This window comes from Procambarus clarkii, chromosome 14, assembly GCF_040958095.1.
Source record: "Procambarus clarkii isolate CNS0578487 chromosome 14, FALCON_Pclarkii_2.0, whole genome shotgun sequence".
Classification (NCBI taxonomy): Eukaryota; Metazoa; Arthropoda; class Malacostraca; order Decapoda; family Cambaridae; genus Procambarus; species Procambarus clarkii.
In genome coordinates, this window is record NC_091163.1 from 9927166 (window position 1) to 9945386 (window position 18221).

At 45.1% G+C, this 18221-nt stretch overlaps 1 protein-coding gene across 1 annotated transcript; it reads left to right on the top strand.

Moving 5' to 3' along the window:
- The first annotated feature begins 721 nt into the window (after positions 1–721).
- Positions 722–15898, top strand: LOC123771197 (sialidase). Its single transcript, XM_045763652.2, has 12 exons — positions 722–956; positions 3551–3620; positions 4114–4238; positions 4847–5363; positions 5688–5781; positions 5983–6064; positions 7535–7762; positions 7969–8073; positions 8705–8820; positions 11561–11737; positions 12541–12621; positions 14175–15898. Exons 1-12 carry the CDS (start codon positions 919–921, stop codon positions 15251–15253), a joined length of 2712 nt encoding a protein of 903 aa, XP_045619608.2. The 5' UTR covers positions 722–918; the 3' UTR covers positions 15254–15898.
- The last annotated feature ends 2323 nt before the right edge of the window (positions 15899–18221 follow it).

Below are 18221 nucleotides of genomic sequence, written 5' to 3' on the forward strand. Positions count from 1 at the left end.
GAAGCACTTGTTCCGGATATGTTCGAACGTCAGCAGTTGTGAGTCATGTGTAAACCGTTTTTCATTCATAAACAGGAGGTTAGGCGGTTTGATTAACGAGCTTTGATCTTTTTATGCGAGGATGGGCTATCACAGCACAGGCTGGAGGTGAATGAAGCACGTCTCGAGTCAAACCTTCGAGCACACTAATGTGGAAAATAATCCAAACATTGACTTCTGTAAAGTTTAATAAGTCAATATTTGGCAGATCCGTTATGAACCGAGGGCCGTTTGTTGTGATATTGGTAAGAAAACAAGCACGATTTGCTTCGCCTAGAAACTGATATTTGACTGCTTCGGTGCGCATTCATGACGGCTTCAGTGTCGTCTCTGCAGCCCGTCTTCTAATCAAAGACCCAAAAGTAATTCCATCCACCCGCCAAACTCCTGTTTATGAATGAAAAACTGTTTACACACGACTCACAACTGATTTCGTTCGAACACTTCCGAAACAAGTGCTTCACTGACGAATTTTGTTTGAACCAAAAAGCTGTAAATGCTTCACCCACGTACTACAAATGCAAATAATCGCCAACCGAACCTAAACACCTAACCTATGCCTATATATGCACAATATGCTAATATATTATAATACTAATTTATATTTGAGAAAATTCTTGTTTTGAATGAACAGCAAGTTAAAATTTATGAATGCGTCTGTGGGGGCGACCGCTGGATGTAATGGACTTGAGTCGAGGACGGGTTGGAGAGAGGGCGTAGTTGGCGCGAGCACTTACCAGCCGGAGCGCTGGTGCCCTAGGTCGCTGTGTGCAAGGTGATGCTTCCCGAGGCTTGCTGTGTGTGTAAAGTGGTCCCTCAGGCCACTGTGTACGAAGTATTGGTGCCGCAGCTCGTAGTCAAGGCCCTTACTGGTAAACAATGGCTGCTGTGGCCACCCCGCAAGCTGCTCAACGATGGTAAGTAACTAGTCTATTGCGTCATCCATAGTGATAGCTCAGACGTTTTCCTTGTCACTGATTTATGCAACAATATAGATTTATCCAGTAGGTCTGCCATTGTGTAATTATACTGGAGAAATATAGCCCGTGTTCAGAGGCAGGTGGAGCGACTGTTGTAGGTGTTCACTAGGCGTTTATGGTAAGGGTAATTCCCCCTGTGTGACGCTCCCTGAAACGTCTTGTTGTTGAGCCCGTCGCGTTCTGCGGTCGGAACCTTCCACCAGGTTGGCCAGTCAGAACGGATACGACGCGTGACGTAGCCGTACCATGGACGCGTGACGTAGTACCATGGACGCGTCATGGTTGGGTAAACATGACCATGCACGGTGCCAGCTCCAGTAAGACCCTTGCACATGGGGGGATATCTGGTTATCATTAGACGAGATACAGCTGTGGCAGGACTAGAGCTGGAGGAAACAACGACTGGAAGAGATAAAGTGAGGACATTGAGGTCCTGTACCATCCCCTGCGCAAGGTACGCTTGTTTGACCAGAAGATCCTCCGTACCTAACTAGTGTCCTAATAAAGCGTAATAGTTAACACCGTATTATTGATAGTCATAAACCTACGAGTCAAGGGGTTACACTACCAGCTGACGATACACATTAGGCAGAATGTCTTCCTCACTGATGGAGGATTTACTGCACAGTTCACCTCTAGACTTTGAAAATATTGAGCAAGTTGGAGGATATTAATCTAGACAACTTTTTTTTTAAAGATTTAATATAACACGTAAAAGGGGCAAACGGCTTCAAGCTCAACACGCCACAATGCAGAACGGGAGAAGCTTTTACGCTCGTAGGGCTATAAACCCCCATGGAACCGCCTACCTGCTGAAACCGTAAACGCCAAGACACCACTTAATTTCAAAATTCAGTTTGTAAAAATCCTCGGGAACAATGGGGACCTTTTGACAAGTTTCCGCCCTCTTGTCCCCGACGAGGCCACAAGACAGATGGTGGCCCCTCGCAGGGCTCTGGATCACCTGTCGTCTGCCCCCAGTGAGCTCTGTATCACCTGTCGTCTGCCCCCCAGTGAGCTCTGGATCACCTGTCGTCTGCCCCCAGTGAGCTCTGGATCACCTGTCGTCTGCCCCCAGTGCAGGAGGGACGGTACCACACCTGCTGACGGAGTAACTAAGGGTTGGAATGTTGCTGATAAATAAATTGACAATCTGAGTGAAAACGTTCAGTTATAATCTCACGTGTGACTGACGGTCTGTTGCCTCGTCACAAAACGGGGTGTCGACTGGTTGGGGGGGGGGGCGACGCGCGGTGTCGACTGCCTAGAGATTCGCGCGGTTAGACAGCCCTTCCTACTAGGAACGTCTGTGGGAGTGGTGCAATAGATTGTGACCATACATCTGTACCTGTATAGTGACGGTGTAATTTGTCTTAATGTTTGTCCCGAGTACTTACACTAGGACTATATGTGTGCCCAATTGCTGCTGTTGTGATGGGAAAAGCAATATTGCGAATTGTTAAAACCAAAGTTTTAAAATTAGGTTTAGTCGACGTGAAGTCGCGGGTTTCTGGAGAGATGTAAGAATACTCGGTATATAGGTCCTGTTTGTCCCTCTCTCGATCTATTTACCCTTTTGTTGACATCTCTATTCAGTAAGATTATCACAAAAATCAAGGAGATTATCCCAAAATAATTACATGTGGGTCTGTATTAAGTTGTTAATACCACAATACTTTTTTTTTAAGAGATCAATCTCATTACGTAATTGCGTTCACTCTAGTCTAATAATACATATAATTTTCGACACAGATACATGCAGTTGCAACGAGTCCTTATTTCCTGATTGACAGCGAGGCAGACCTAAAAATCCGCAATCAGAAAGCATAGCTCGTTGTCTAGTGGTTGAATCCTTTTGGGCTGAACTAACCACACACACATACTAGCGTAAGGCTGCGTTCTCTAGGGAACTTGTCCTCCTGCAACCTGTCCTCTAAAGAACGTCGCTTTTCGCTCGTATGTGTTACATAAGGGCAAAAAATTGTCGTACTAGATAATGGAAGCGGCTGGCGAAAGTGACTTAACTGTCCCGTTTTCTGTTTTGGGTCCTCCGGTAGGTTAGGAGAGACCAATTTAAATTGATAGTTTTCTTGACGTTGGTGAAACTTGGGGGGGGGGGACGGGGCTAGTCTAGGATTGTGCCACTTGCTCTTGGTTAACTCCCTTTGAGACTTTTAACACTTTGTAAGATTTCTAAGAAAGGCAGTGGGTTAAAATAAAAGGGGGGGGGAATAACGGGCTTGCCCTCTTTATTCTTCACTTGGACAATGCAGAAAACCACGGCTAGCGATTTCCATGTATATATTAATATAATAGACAGTGAAGTTGCGACTAAATTGAAATAAGTTTGAGGTAAAATACACACAAAGGGATGAGGTAGCTCAAGCTATTCTCACCCCGTTCAGTACACCGTGTTAATATATACATATAAACACATCACAAACAATAAACATATTACCAAACATTCTGAGAGATAAACATCTACATTTCCTATTGCGACTAATGGGTGTAACGGTTGACAATCTTTGCAGCGATAATGGTAACGTGGGAGTTCCCGGGACGAGAGAGGTCTCCAGGAACACCGACCGTCGCTACAGTGAGGTACGGTGTAGGGGGGCAGCTTGCCCTAGAGGTGAGTGCACTCTGAATTACATCATGAAGCCTAGCTAGTATCTTGCATCCGAAGTTTGTGAAGTTCTACTACTCCTCGCGGGGTTGCTGATTCATGGATCAAATTCCCGAAAACATCTCTAAAGTTTCCGGGAATTTTTTAAATTTTCCGCGATCAGAAAATTATCAAGCGTGGGTTAGACATATGTATACGAGTGAGTTTGGATGGATATAAATAGCAGCTGCCTCGTATGGGCCACAACGTACCTGCAGTAGCCTCGTATGGGCCACAACGTACCTGCAGTAGCCTCGTATGGGCCACAACGTACCTGCAGTAGCCTCGTATGAGCCCAGTAGTCCTGCAGTTTCTATTATTTTTCTCATGGTTTTCTTATGTTTTTTCTTTTTATTTTGAACGTCAATAAAGTCTTGCCCCCCATGAAGACATTGGTGAGAGTGAGTGAAGAGGAAGGAACACTTGCAGGTGGTGAAGGAGTACATGAAGAAGCAGAAGTTGGTGGGGTCGGTGAGCAGCGAGAGTGTGGAGCCCGCGGACGTGCTGACCCACCTTGCTGACCGGGCCGGACCCCACGACGACACCTATGTCAGGTTGGTGGCCAGAAGTGCTGGCTCGCGTTCAGTGATGAGTGGTTGGCATATTTGTGGTGGTGGGAGGGGGGGGCTAGGATCCCAGCTGGTAGCCTGGCTGGGAGGGTGTGGGGGGGATTAGGATCCCAGCTGGTAGCCTAGCTGGGAAGGTGGAGGGGGGCTAGAATCCCAGCTGGTAGCCTGGCTGGGAGGGTGTGGGGGGGATTAGGATCCCAGCTGGTAGCCTAGCTGGGAAGGTGGAGGGGGGGCTAGAATCCAAGCTGGTAGCCTGGCTGGGAGGGTGTGGGGGGATTAGGATCCCAGCTGGTAGCCTAGCTGGGAAGGTGGAGGGGGGCTAGAATCCCAGCTGGTAGCCTGGCTGGGAGGGTGGGGGGGGGCTAGGATCCCAGCTGGTAGCCTGGCTGGGAGGGTGGGGGGGGCTAGGATCCCAGCTGGTAGCCTGGCTGGGATCGAGGGAGCAAGACTAGTATCCAGTGAGGTTACGTGAATGTTGTGTATATACTGCACCAATTATCCTTTTTTTCTGCTGCTAGAATTATCAGTGTAAATGTAATGTAAATCGACATAGCAGAATATTAGTACTCGCTAATGTATTTACTGTACCCCAGCTGGGACCACCCAGACACCCCGAGGGCGGGGAGGTCCTCGACTGGACCGGATGTCCAAAGTCCAAAGATGTACCCGCAGCTGACGGCGGGTTCCGGGGAAGGTCGGGTAGAGCCAGTTCAGTGCGAGAGCGCCAAGCAGTGTCCCGGGGGCGTCATTAGCGAAGGATCTGTGTCGTCGAGTCTCCAGCCCAAAAGTGGAACCCGATCGTATCGTTCCTCGGCAGACACGGAGGTGTTCTTCTCCCCGTTCTCGGCGGCTTTTGTTTCTGCCAAGCACACGAATCCATTCAGACCCTCGCAAAGTACCTCGTCAGAAATGGTAATGAGAACTTTCAAGACACCGCCCAAATGCCCATCACAATCCTCGTCTCGTGATGGCAGCGAAGCCAAGAGTTTCAAGAGTGGTGTAGGCAGTGACAGCAGCTGCACCAAGGACTCGAACCGCGTCTCCCAGTCCTCGGAAACATCGAAGATGTTCTTCGGGACTACTCCCAACTTCTTCCGCTGCAAGCCCAAGGTTCGAATACCACTCAAGTGAAAAAAATTTTTAGCTATTAGGTTTTTTGGGAGGTTAGCATCACGAGAGAGAAACTTTTCAAAGCTTATTAAATAATGTATGTAATAACGGAAGGAGGCTATGACACTGGCAGATCCAGTTTTTGCCCCCGCCATAACGAGTCCCTCTATGGAAGTTTGTGAGGAATAGAATGCCAAGCTATATATCAAAGACTTTAAAGATTCAAGTTTTCCTCTGCATGTCTTCTCGCCTTGGATGGAGAGAGCACGTGAATATTTTCTAACATGCTACTAATCGGGATATTTACTAACTGCCGCCTCTCAGGACTGCTTGTCGGTGGCTGGAGGAGCCAAGAGCCCGGGCAAGGCTCCAGCCATCAAGATCACCTCTGTGGGCGGCTCCCCGAGAGACTTCTTAGGTGAGTACCCCAGCATCACTGTCTTGCCATCTTAACTGTATAGGTAAGAGGTTAGTGGTATGCCAAGAACAGGTTGCATGGTTAGGGGGGACAATCGGAAAGCTGATATGGGATGGTTATGGGGCGCTAGGATAGCGGGTTAGGTGAGTCTTATAACAATGTTTCCATGGTGGGTGAACATGACGGGAGTGTTGCTTGCAGGAGTGACGGAAGGGTCGAGTGGGTCGCCAGGCAGGGATCTGTGCTCCGGAGGACCTCCCTCCTCTAAGGGCTCCGACCTCGGGTGAGTGCCAACATAGACCTGGGAGGACACGTGATGGGTGTGGTAAGGCCTACACGTGGTGCTAAGCCTCTATGTACCGTGATTATTTGTACAGTAAGGTGTTTATTAAAGGCGCTAGGCTGTTTTGTCCAACATGTGGCTTGCTGAGCTGGAAACTGTTGCTTCTTGCTCGTGTTACATCTGACCACCTGCAAACGTTGTGTGGATCGTCTGACAGCTGAGTGGACAGCGCTTCAGATTCGTAGTCCTGAGGTTCCGGGTTGGAGACAAACAAATGGGCAAAAACTTTTTTTCATCCTAATGCCCCTGTTGCCTAGCAGTAAATAGGTACCTGGGAGTTAGACAGCTGCTACGGGATGCTTCCTGGGGGTGTGTAACAAAAAGGAGGCCTGGTTGAGGACCGGGCCGTGAGGACGCTAAGCCCCGAAATCATCTCGAGATAACCTCAAGATCAACATACTCACCCAAATTGTTCTGTATTTTTAAGTTTCAATGAGATCCGCCCTGTCGTGCCTGGCTTGCATTGATAGCCCTGAGGTGGCGTCGTTCTGGGATGATTTTTTATGACGGTGAAGAATGCTTGTGAAAAGATAATTGAATTTTGAGATAGCTCGAAAACAAATGTACAAGAAATTTGGATATATTTCATTCAAAATTATCTACCGGAAAATTTTAGCCAAATAATGCCAGTTTGGTAATTATTGGTAGTAAATGTGGGTTGTTACGGTGTTTCCACCTCCGCCCATTGACTGGGTGAAGAGCGGTTGGGCAGTGTGTAAGAAAAACAAATAAAATTATGAAACTTCCTCACAGCATCCGTAAGTTACTTGGCTTAGACATTGTACTTGTGGTTGTTCTCGAACCAATTGTTCATATAATAAACTTGCTTTCCGACCGTCCCTCGCGGTCACCTGTCCCTCAATAGAATTCTTGGTGCCTCGGATACTTTTGATATCGTTCGCCTTGTGCGTTTTTGTTCTCGTATTGGCATTCTTGGTGATATTTAGCGCCCTCTGATTATTCCGCACATTTGATGGTGCTACATAGCCTTCCCGGTTTGGTGCCTTCTTTTGATACTTACTTACTTATATAATAAACTGTGTAAGTAGTTTATCAAGACTGTATAATTTGCGTACCTAAATAAATTTTAGGGGTTCGATCCCTGAATCCATTGTGCCTCTGTAACCGTTTACCCTACCGCCCACAGGATGGGTATGGGGTGCATAATGAATGAACTAAACTATATATATATATATATATATATATATATATATATATATATATATATATATATATATATATATATATATATATATATATATATATATATATATATATATATATAATATTATATATATATATATATATATATATATATATATATATATATATATATATATATATATATATATATATATATATATATATATATATATATATATATATATATACGTTTTTCCTTTTTCTCAGGAGGAGCGCGACACCTCCGTCCCCAAGCTTGAGCCGCAGCAATCAAACTTCCCTTCGTGCTTCAGAGAAGGTCACTCCGGTCGACACCGTACCGGCGGCTGTACAAGATCCCTTCCTCACGCACACAATACCCACTGACGGAGGCGAGCCCGTCGGACACGAGCTTCTGGACTCCCCATCCTGCAGGAACTTGACCATCAATAAGAGTGCTCTCTTAGATACCAAGCGGTGAGTGTTTGCAGGTCCTGCTTGGCCAGTAGACAAAGGGGAGGAAACTGGGTGGAAACGGGCGGCTTTTAGAGGGGGGGAAAGTTTGTAGGGAGGAGAGTAGTCGGTGTGTGGGTGGGGGAGAGGGATGATTAGGACTCCAATCTCGGATTGGATGGGAGACACTTTCATCATTAGTGACACTTCCCCTCGTGTGGTCTTTCCAGGTACTCGGGAGACAGTAGCGTGTACGGCATGCCCCATGCTGTCCGCCCTCTCAATCCTGTCGCTCTTAACTTTGAAAACATGTCACGGCGAAGCTCGGAGGACAGGTTAGTAAAGATCTTAAAAATTAAGGTTAATCTTTAAAAAGATTAAAAGATCTTAAATTATTTCAGAGTAAACAGTGTTTAACTTAAGGTACAGTTGACTAGTTGCTGACGAGGAAGGGGCCTCGACTCTCCTGACAGCCTTATATTGGCTTTCTTTCATCTACGTCTCGATTGCGCCTTCGTAAGCGTCCAGAATGGGCCGCAACATCGTCACTTTTCTTTTTTTCATGTGTGTGGTTAGGCTTATTGGCTTCGAGCAACAGTATAGTGAGATTCTTTGCCTTTGACTCTTCTCTTGACCGATGCATTCAAACTCGTAACCTTGCGGCTGTCTAAATGTAATACTTCAGTTGTCGTGCATGGTAACCCTTCTTGTGGAAGCTTATTCGATCAATGACGGTTGAAGCCTTACTCTAAAGACCCCGGGAGGTATTTAAGGTAAGTAAACTGTTGGAACTAAAAAGGTAAGTGTTTAAAAAGGTAAAAGGTAAAACTGTTTACTAAAAAGGTAAGTAAAGTAAAGGCCTGTTGACTGGGTGTACTTAGTCAGCTACAGTATCTGTATGAGAAACATTACGCTGAAAGTCTTATTCTAAAGCAAATCATTTAAGAGTCAACTTTGATTGGCGAGCTCGTGGCGTGGCGGGAGCGTTGGAGACTACCAGGACGCAGTGGGCACCCTCAGCTACCCCCCGGAGGAGGCCAGCGTCACCCAGTACGCCCTCGCCACACCATTCTCCTACTCAGGTACAGTACAACCTCTCGCCACCTCCTACTGAGCGCGGTACGTGTCCTAGCCTAGTGCTCCTTCCCAAGGGTTCTTCTGATTCCTTCCTCTCTCTCTCTCTCTCTTCACATCTGCTCCACGCTCTCTTCTCCCCTTTCCTGGACCCCCCCCCCCCCCCTTTCTTTTCCCATTTCCACAGTTTCTGGACATCCGCTCTTCCTAATTACTAGATTTCCTCTTCAATAATTAGTGACGAAGCTTCACAATACGACCATGACACTGGCTGTGTACTTTCGTAAAGTTCTCTCATAATGGCAACATTTTCCCTCCAAGTAAATTAATATAACTTCATTGTATTTAAATGGCCTCCCAACATTCATTGTTCCCCGAGGAACTTCTCACTACTTCAGCCACTGCTCCCACTTCAGCTCCAGCTCTAGCTTCTGGCATCACTGTCTCCAACTGCACTTGCTGATCTCGTGTCTGTTGACGGGGGGACGCCCAGCCTCGGCAACCTATTCCACCACCTCAACATGAAGGCTCTCCTGACCCAAGGCCAGCACCTCCAGGAGAACCAGTACAGGCTACGGCTCCTTCGTCACCGTCAGGAGAAGCTTCAGCAGACCTATGCTTATCATCTGATGATGATTCTGCTGCCTCTGACGATGTTGTAGCTCACTCACCCTTCAAGAATGAAGAAGATAGAAGACCTGGATCTAATACGTGATAACACCGCTTATGGATCTCCTGAATATAGAAAAATTACCAGCCGAATCTCCAACCTGAAATATGAAGAATACCAAGCTGGAAATACGGGAAATGCACATTTGGCCAAAGCTCTTGCACTTGACTTTCTAAATGAATGTGACGAAGTCACTCTCCTACCTAAAGCTCTTCCCTTCAGACTGCCAGGAAGTCAAAACTCATCACGTGCAGTTATGAAAGAAGAATAAAAATGAAGACGGAAGGAGGAAGAGTCAAGACGGAAGACACTGTCTCCTCTTAAAATGAAGCGGCACTGTCACAGCTGCGCCCTTCCTGACCCGACTCAAAGCCTAGCCAGGTGTGGGGTTGTTCCAGCAGATATTCCAGACATGCAGCTGGATTCAGCCCTGGTTTTTTCTTTACAACTTCAGCACTTCCTCTGACTTCTCTTCAGCTGTCCCCACTTAAAGACTCGCTCAATGGGTATCTTATCCTGTACATTATTGATTTATTTGGTACATTTTAGGTTAAATAAATTTATTTAAGCCGTCATTGGTTTAGTTTAATAGTTATAAATAATTCACTAATAAAGTAGATTGGATAAAGTGTAGTACTTGGCTCGTACTTATGACTGGGTAATAATTATAATAAAGAACTTAATTGTATATCAAAAAATGTATATTGGGTTGAGAAAGTGCATACATTTGGGTTGGAGTGTGATACACTTGCAACACGGTCTTCTTGTAATTCAGGTACCTAAAATTCAAAATAAAATGTACTTAAAATACATGTACATAAATTTAGTTACTGCGGCTCAATGTTTTTTCCTAAAGTCTTACCTAATCATTCTACCGTTTTCTGTGGTTTATTTTGACGCATAATAATCAACTTAATCTTGAGAACTGCTCTTGTCTCTTCATCCCAGCACCTGCCATTGTCACTGAGTGCACGTCACACTGAGTGCACGTCACACTGAGTGCACGTCACACTGAGTGCATGACGGCCAGTTACAGTCCCGCTCCTGTTTTTTTTTCTACCACAGACGTGGCCAGACATTTACAATGCTAACCAGCATATATACATTTTCTTCCGTCCTCCATGGACAGGGTTAGAGATGTGTTAAACATATAGTTCAAGGGTTTATTGAACAATCAGCCACAGAAGGTGATTCGGTGCTTTCAAAATTCTAAGCTAACCTACATACGTAAATACATAACCGCTCCTGTGCCAGGTAAGTCCACTACCTGGGGGGGGGGGGTCTGACGGCTGAGTGGACAGCGCTCGGTGTTCGTAGTACTAAGCGTCCGGGTTCGATCCCCGGCGGAGGCGGAAGCAAATGGGGGAAAGAGTTTCTTTCACTCTGATGCACCTGTTCACCTAGCGTTGCCCGAAATGCGTTGCGTGCTAGGGGTTGTACAGTAATGTAAGAACTCTTGTCTTTCTCTAATTTTGTATTTATATATACAAGAGGATATAAGATTACTGTGAGACGTTATAACGTAAAGAGCAGCTATACTCGCCTAGTTGTGCTTGCGGGGGGTTGAGCTTTGGCTCCTTGGTCCCGCCTCTCGACCGTGCTATCCTTTAGTTGTCACAATATCAGCGCTTGTTTAGCCACTGGCAAGAAATTAACTTCATTGGTCATTCCCTTGGCCCCGACCACTTGCGCTGGATGGTAGAGCGACGGTCACGCTTCGTGCAGGTCGGCGTTCAATCCCCGATCGTCAAAGTGGTTGGGCACCATTCCTTCCCCCCCCCCCCCGGCCCGTCCCATTCCTAATAGTTATCCTGACCCCTTCCAAGTGCTATATAGTCGCGCAACCCGTTCTCGCACTTGCTTAAAGTCAATATTGGCTTATTTAGTAAGTGCATATGTGACATACTAATGGATTGTAAATATTTTAGTTTACCTTGAAAGGCTTCATAGAAAACACCGACCTCGCCTAACCACCTTAGTATGTTAAGATAAGCATTTTATTGCTTCTTAATTACAATTATTACTTAACCTAGTCGCACTGGCTTAGCGCTTTCTCTTAACTCCTTCCCTTCCTGCAGGACAAAGTATGTCGCTGGCAGTGTCACCATGGAGGAACAAAAGCAAGACCAAGGGGGTAAACTCTCACAAAGTTTACAAGAGGAGCGAGGTCAGACGGAAGCGCTTAGGCTGGTGCTTGGTGATAACTGGCTTACTACTCCTGGTTGCATCGGCCATCACCATTATTGTGGTGGAGGGTAAGTAACCGCAGTGGTGGAGAGTAACCAACACAGTAGTTGGAGGGGTAGTGAACCCGTTCTCCTGATAGAACGTCTCATTTTGACGTATACTGTACCCCAAGTGCAAAAATCGTCGTACTAGACAATGGCAGCGGCTGGCGAAAGTGACGTACTGTCCCGTTTTCTGTTTTGGGTCCTCTGGTAGATTAGGATAAGGGCAATTTAATACAACAGTTTCTTGACATTGGGGAAACCTTAAGAGGACGGACTGCTGGAGGAGACCAACTAACGCGGTAGCGTAGGGTAAAGTATCCGCAGTGGACTAGAGAAACCAACCCACAGGTCTTGGTTTAAGAAGAAATGGTTCCACACCTTATCAGTCCTGACAGGGCTACTTCCCTGCTGGCTTCGTGGTTACATCTTCTTGGTAAGAGTAAAAACGGTTCTATTTTTTATGATAAATGTGTATTAAATTTATTTTTTCCTGACAGCATATTAGTTTATTATCTTTTGTGATTATTTTGTTTAGCCTATAGCCTAAAGAAAAGCATAGACTTTGTGCCTTTTAGTAATTACTTACTTGAGATTAGCATAAACTAAATCGCTACCGTGTGGGGCACCTCTTAACACATTCATAACGATAAAAGCTCAGTAACTACGCAGGTTAAAATGTTTTACACAATTGATATATAACGTGTGTGTGGGGGGGGGGGGGGGATCACACACAAACCCTTGGTTTGGGGGGGTTATAAATAGGAGCTACCTCGTATGGGTCAATAGGCCTTCTGCAGTTACCTTTGTTCTTATGTTCTTGTCCACAGTGCCAGCCCACAGCCAAGGTCTACGCATGAAGCCTCTCAACAAAACGCTGGAGAGTTATATGGACAAACTCGGAGTCTCCGGTCAGTACCTCCTGCTCTTACAGGTTCTTCCTAAAGGCCTCCTTCCTTTTTTTATAATTGTAGGATATTTGGTTCTTGATTTATTTTGAATAAATTGTAATTTGAGAAACTCTACTGCATAAATGGTTCTTTTTTTAGAGGCCTTATAATTGTATAACGAATTTGCATATATTGTTTGACTGGGAATATCAAAGTTGTTTATTTCTAGCATTAATGTTCATAAATTGTTGCATGCATCCAGGATAAGTTTCAAGTCTGAGTTAGCATTGAAGAATAAAGCTTTGCAAGAGTATATATAACTCTTGAATGTATAGAGCCAGTGTGCGCGTCGCATGTTTATAGGGACTTGAACAGAGCAGCTCTCTGAAGGCAGAATTTTAGTTTTGATAGCTGGGTGATGATGCGCTTGAGGTAGTTTGTAGTGGTTGAACTTTGTGTACAGATTCCATGTTAGAGATTGAACATGGAATCGTAGTACAATGATAAAAGAGAACTGTGGGGGCATATTTATTTATTTTAAAGTACGCCAACTGATTAAACATTTATAAAGTTGCTTGTCAGTGTACTCTCTTAGTAACCTTCCAAGCTTCACTCTCAATGTTTATAATGCTTATTTGAAGGTGAATTTGGTCAGATATTTTTCCAGTTCAATATAACAAGTCCTTTTCTGTGTTCAGTCCCCGCTATGGCAGCTACCTCGCTGCAGTGGTGGTCCTTGAGTGCTGTGTTAGAGCCGGCAGACTTTGTCGCAGAGTTCCTTCAGGCCTCTGCTGGGGTAGGAGACCACAGCTGTCTGCGGTTCTGCCGCTCGTGCGGGCTGTGTACAGACAAATTATATTGGTTTCCCTTCATCTCAAGGTTCAGCCTATTCGGTGACTGGAGCTTGTAACTTATATTTACGTATACGAGATTGGGTGACAAGACGGAGTTTAGTGGGTTTTTTATATTTTTAGGAATAGATTGTGGAATTAATAGGCACCTCTAATTACCTACACTGAAACGTCTGAAAATTTTGAGCAATTATATTATGCTTTAATTGCTCCAAGCTCCTTGGGGAAACGTACGTACTTGCTGGATTGACTGAGGTAAAACAGGTTTTGCGAGGCTAGAGCGATTCCCTGCCCTCTTAATTGAACGTTGGATTTAGACGTACACTCTACCTACGGCCAAAAATGATTGTACTAGAAATAGGTAGCGGCTTGCGAAATTGACATACTGTCCCGTTTTATTCTGGGTCCTCTTAGGATAAGGTCAGTTAGGTTAGGGTAAGGGCACTTTAGTACGGTAGTTCCTTGGAAAATTAGAGCCAGTTATGATTATTGGCTCTAATTTGCAATAATTAAAAGTTTTTAATTAGTTTCATTTTACATAATGGAATTATATTATTAAAAATATAGAAAAGTTGAATTTGTTATTCTAATAAATGTTTCATTTATATTCATAGTGTCTACTTAATCACTTAATTTAAATACAAAGATGTCAAAAGTATTGAAAATTTTACAATGTAAATTTTGGTCAATTGTCGGTGACATCTCTTAACTTTATTTATACAGATAAGTTGGGAAATCCTGATGCCAGTCTTCACACTGGCCAGCCCTCAAGCCTGATGACCACTCTTGGTGTAGGACTTAATCTAAACATTGGCGTTGGGACGGACGCTTCTGTCGCTGGGGCCTCTCCGGCTGTGACCACTCTGGAGAGACTAATGGTCCCGACCTCCTCCTCCTCTACTCCGGACACAGTGGTGGTTCCGGCCTCCTCCTCCACTCCGGACACAGTGGTGGTCCCGGCCTCCTCCTCCTCCACTCTGGACACAGTGGTGGTCCCGGCCTCCTCCTCCTCCACTCTGGACACTGTGGTGGTCCCGGCCTCCTCCTCCTCCACTCCGGACACTGTGGTCGTCCCGGCCTCCTCCTCCTCCTCCTCCACTCCGGACACAGTGGTGGTCCCGGCCTCCTCCTCCACCCTGGACACAGTGGTGGTCCCGGCCTCCTCCTCCTCCTCCTCCTCCTCCACTCCGGACACAGTGGTGGTCCCGGCCTCCTTCACCACTCCGGACACAGTGGTGGTCCCGGCCTCCTCCTCCTCCTCCACTCCGGACACAGTGGTGGTCCCGGCCTCCTCCTCCTCCACTCCGGACACTGTGGTGGTCCCGGCCTCCTCCTCCTCCACTCCGGACACAGTGGTGGTCCCGGCCTCCTCCTCCACTCCGGACACAATGGTGGTCCCGGCCTCCTCCTCCACTCCGGACACTGTGGTGGTCCCGGCCTCCTCCTCCTCCTCTTCCACTCCGGACACAGTGGTGGTCCCGGCCTCCTCCTCCTCCTCCACTCCGGACACAGTGGTGGTCCCGGCCTCCTCCGCCACTCCGGACACTGTGGTGGTCCCGGCCTCCTCCTCCTCCTCCTCCACTCCGGACACAGTGGTGGTCCCGGCCTCCTCCTCCTCCACTCCGGACACAGTGGTGGTCCCGGCCTCCTCCTCCTCCACTCCGGACACAGTGGTGGTCCCGGCCTTCTCCTCCACTCCGGACACTGTGGTGGTCCCGACCTCTTCTCTGTCCCCGACCAAACCTTTTGAACAGCTGGAAATGATGTCGTCTCGACCTGTCTATCTTCAAAGTGGCCTTTAGAATAAAACACAATTAAATAGTTTCCGTTGTGGTTATAAAGCTGCCTGCACAGTTATTATTGTATATTTATCACTTTATCGTCAGCTAGTGTTCAAGTTTTAATCTTGGATTTGAGTGTGAGCATGTAGGAGTTTGTGGGCATTTACGCATTTTCACGTATGCGTTTATGGGCACGTGTACATGTTATACTTTTACAGAAATCTCAACTTTGCCAGAAACTTGGCAATGTTCGGCGAGGCTACCTGCAAGCGTCTAATATTCTACTTTTGACAGACTCGGGCACACTTTCTTTGAGAGATAAAGATGACATAATCTTACTAAAATGACCGGCACGACCAGGTTTCAGCAAGTAAACTGCACGGGTAAAATATATAGTGGAACAGGTGGCTACTATATATAGCAGGAAAGGTACTTGATCTCTAATTTTCCGTTCGGCCATCCTAGGACACAGCCTCATATGCCGGCGCCTGCTACAAAAAAAAAAACCTACACCATTCGGACAGCTGCGCACAGCATATAGAAAAAACATTGTACTGCAAACAAAACCTCTCGGTGTTCGAATCTATCATTCATTCCCTGGCAGTAGAGTAGCAATCTTGCTGTTCAATCAACCAGCCAAAATAAAAATGGTTTTGCCCGAAACAATTTGAGTAATATTGGCTTTATTAGTTTCTGTAACGCCTTTTCCGGCAATTGTATATTACTCTTATATTCTTTGTACACATTCTTTTGAAGAAAAAAAATTCATTTGAATACTGGTTAAGGACGCCAACTCTTGCGTATGGCAATTTGTTTTCTCGCCAACTATTTGGACGATAACTTGAACACAATATAACATTATATAAAAGTAACTATTGCCACCATACACAAACTGTAAATTTTAACCGAATAGAAATACTTGAAACTCTGATCTTAAAACATTAAATCTAATATTAAAAATCATGTTCTCAAACATCTTTCAAAATAAGACATTCTTGAGCAAAGACACTGGCATTCATGACATTTCGGGCAGGTCCTTAAGTTGGGTCCAGTTAGTCATTCATTCTGCATATCTTCACAAAGCACAATAATATGATGCATGATTAATCAGAATTTTAATTTTTGTATTTATCTATTGAAATGAATTTACATGGTGATTTGGACATAAAGCAAACTAGACAAATGCCACCGACTCGTGCTTAAATATACAAGTGAACCTAGACTCCAGGTAATGTGCAAATCTGGGAGTTCTCTCATTATAAGTAACATAAAACTGTCATAACAAAATAATATTGGTATAATAATCTGGTGCCATGATGGCTAAGTCAAGGGTGCTTGAGTGAAGCCCATACAGGGGAGGGTGCAGTGTGGTGTTACACTACACAGTGAGGCTAGACGCTGCAATATTGTGTGCCGAGGAAGAGAGCTCGTGCAATAGTATCATGTACCGGCTACATGACCGGCTCGAGGGAGCCGGTCAGCCGAGCGGACAGGACACTGGACTTGTGATCCTGGGTTCGATCCCGGGCGCTGGCAAGAAACAATAGGCAGAGTTTTTCACCCTATTTCCCAGTTTGGTGCCTTCTTTTGATAATTACTTCTTTCACCCTATGCCCCTGTTACCTAGGAGTAAAATAGGTACCTGGGTGTTAGTCAGCTGTCACAGGCTGCTTCCTGGGGGTGGAGGCCTGGTCGAGGACAGGGCCGCGGGGACACTAAAGCCCCGAAATCATCTAAAGATAACCTACCCTCCAACTATGGTAGTATTCAAAGTCTTTGATATTTTGCAGTTTGGCACATTTTTGGACTGGCTTAAAGTGATAAATGTGAACTAAAGTTAGAGAATTGGTATAGATTATTAGTAAGGGTCCATCAATTAGTATAGTTTATTCAAATGTTTTGCTTCTCCATGTAAATATTTCCTACAAACCAAACATGTTGAGAGGTTACACAAGTATATAATTTCCAATAATATAACAAACGACTAGCAGAAATTGAGTTAATATATTTACTGATTGGTACAAGAATTCATGACTGACAACTTGAATCGGTGAACTATGATAACATTGAAACAAAGATAAAGACAAATAGGGGGGGAAGGGGGTGCCTTCAACAAGCTGGCGGCTTCCTGTCCTTGTCGAGGCCACTAGAGTTAGTGGTCCTCAGGTAAATTAGGGAAATATTGGCTGTATAGTAAAGAACATAAGCCCCAAAATGAGAAATATTTCCCAAAGTTGGAGACTTTGATCTCCCTTAGGAGTATGTGGAGTATTATGAATTTAGGATTGGAGTTAAAATTGTGTACAACATGATACGGTTTGACTTTTTAAGAGTGTAAGACCGACTATTGGGCTTCAAACAGGTACCAAGCACACATTTAACATACATCAAAGCATTTGCATGAACCTCTTGTCATCCAAAGATAAGCCTGCCAGATTTTAGCCGCCCTACAAAGGCATAACAAGGGATGAAGATGTTTAAAAGTTCAAAATTATCACACCGAGTTCTCTATTTAATATTTTATTTATCAAGGTAAAGAAAATGTAATTCTGAATATGAATTATAGTTTAGGTTGTGGAAGAGTTCATGTTGGATTGTTTTCTGGCATGGACACTTAAGACTCATTTGCATGTTATACAGTGTAATGATTGTTTATTATGATCTTTGATGCAAGTAGTTTGTAGATATGTAAAAAGACATGGGAAATAAATTATTTAGGAGTGACTTATTTTCTCTCCAAACATACAGGTACTGTATATACATCTTGACTTGACTTTGATGTGCCCTCTTACCCAAGAGACGCAAAAGATGGTTAAGTGTGCCCGACCAGGATTACCTTGTAGTTACATTGTGTTGGTTCTGGGGATCAACCTGATCTGGTCAATCAGGGCTGGGGAGGGGGCATGGTTTACCCCAAAGCACCCCTTCACAAAGCAGGTTAATGTGAATCCACGAGTCCATAGGCTACCATTAGTTTGAGGTAGCTCTG

Coding starts and splice junctions, on each gene's coding strand:
- LOC123771197 (XM_045763652.2), top strand. CDS start 919: ATGGCTGCTGTGGCCACCCCGCAAGCTGCTCAACGATG. Junction 5,782..5,982: donor CTCCCCGAGAGACTTCTTAG/GTGAGTACCCCA, acceptor TGTTGCTTGCAG/GAGTGACGGAAGGGTCGAGT. Junction 8,074..8,704: donor CGGCGAAGCTCGGAGGACAG/GTTAGTAAAGAT, acceptor TTGATTGGCGAG/CTCGTGGCGTGGCGGGAGCG.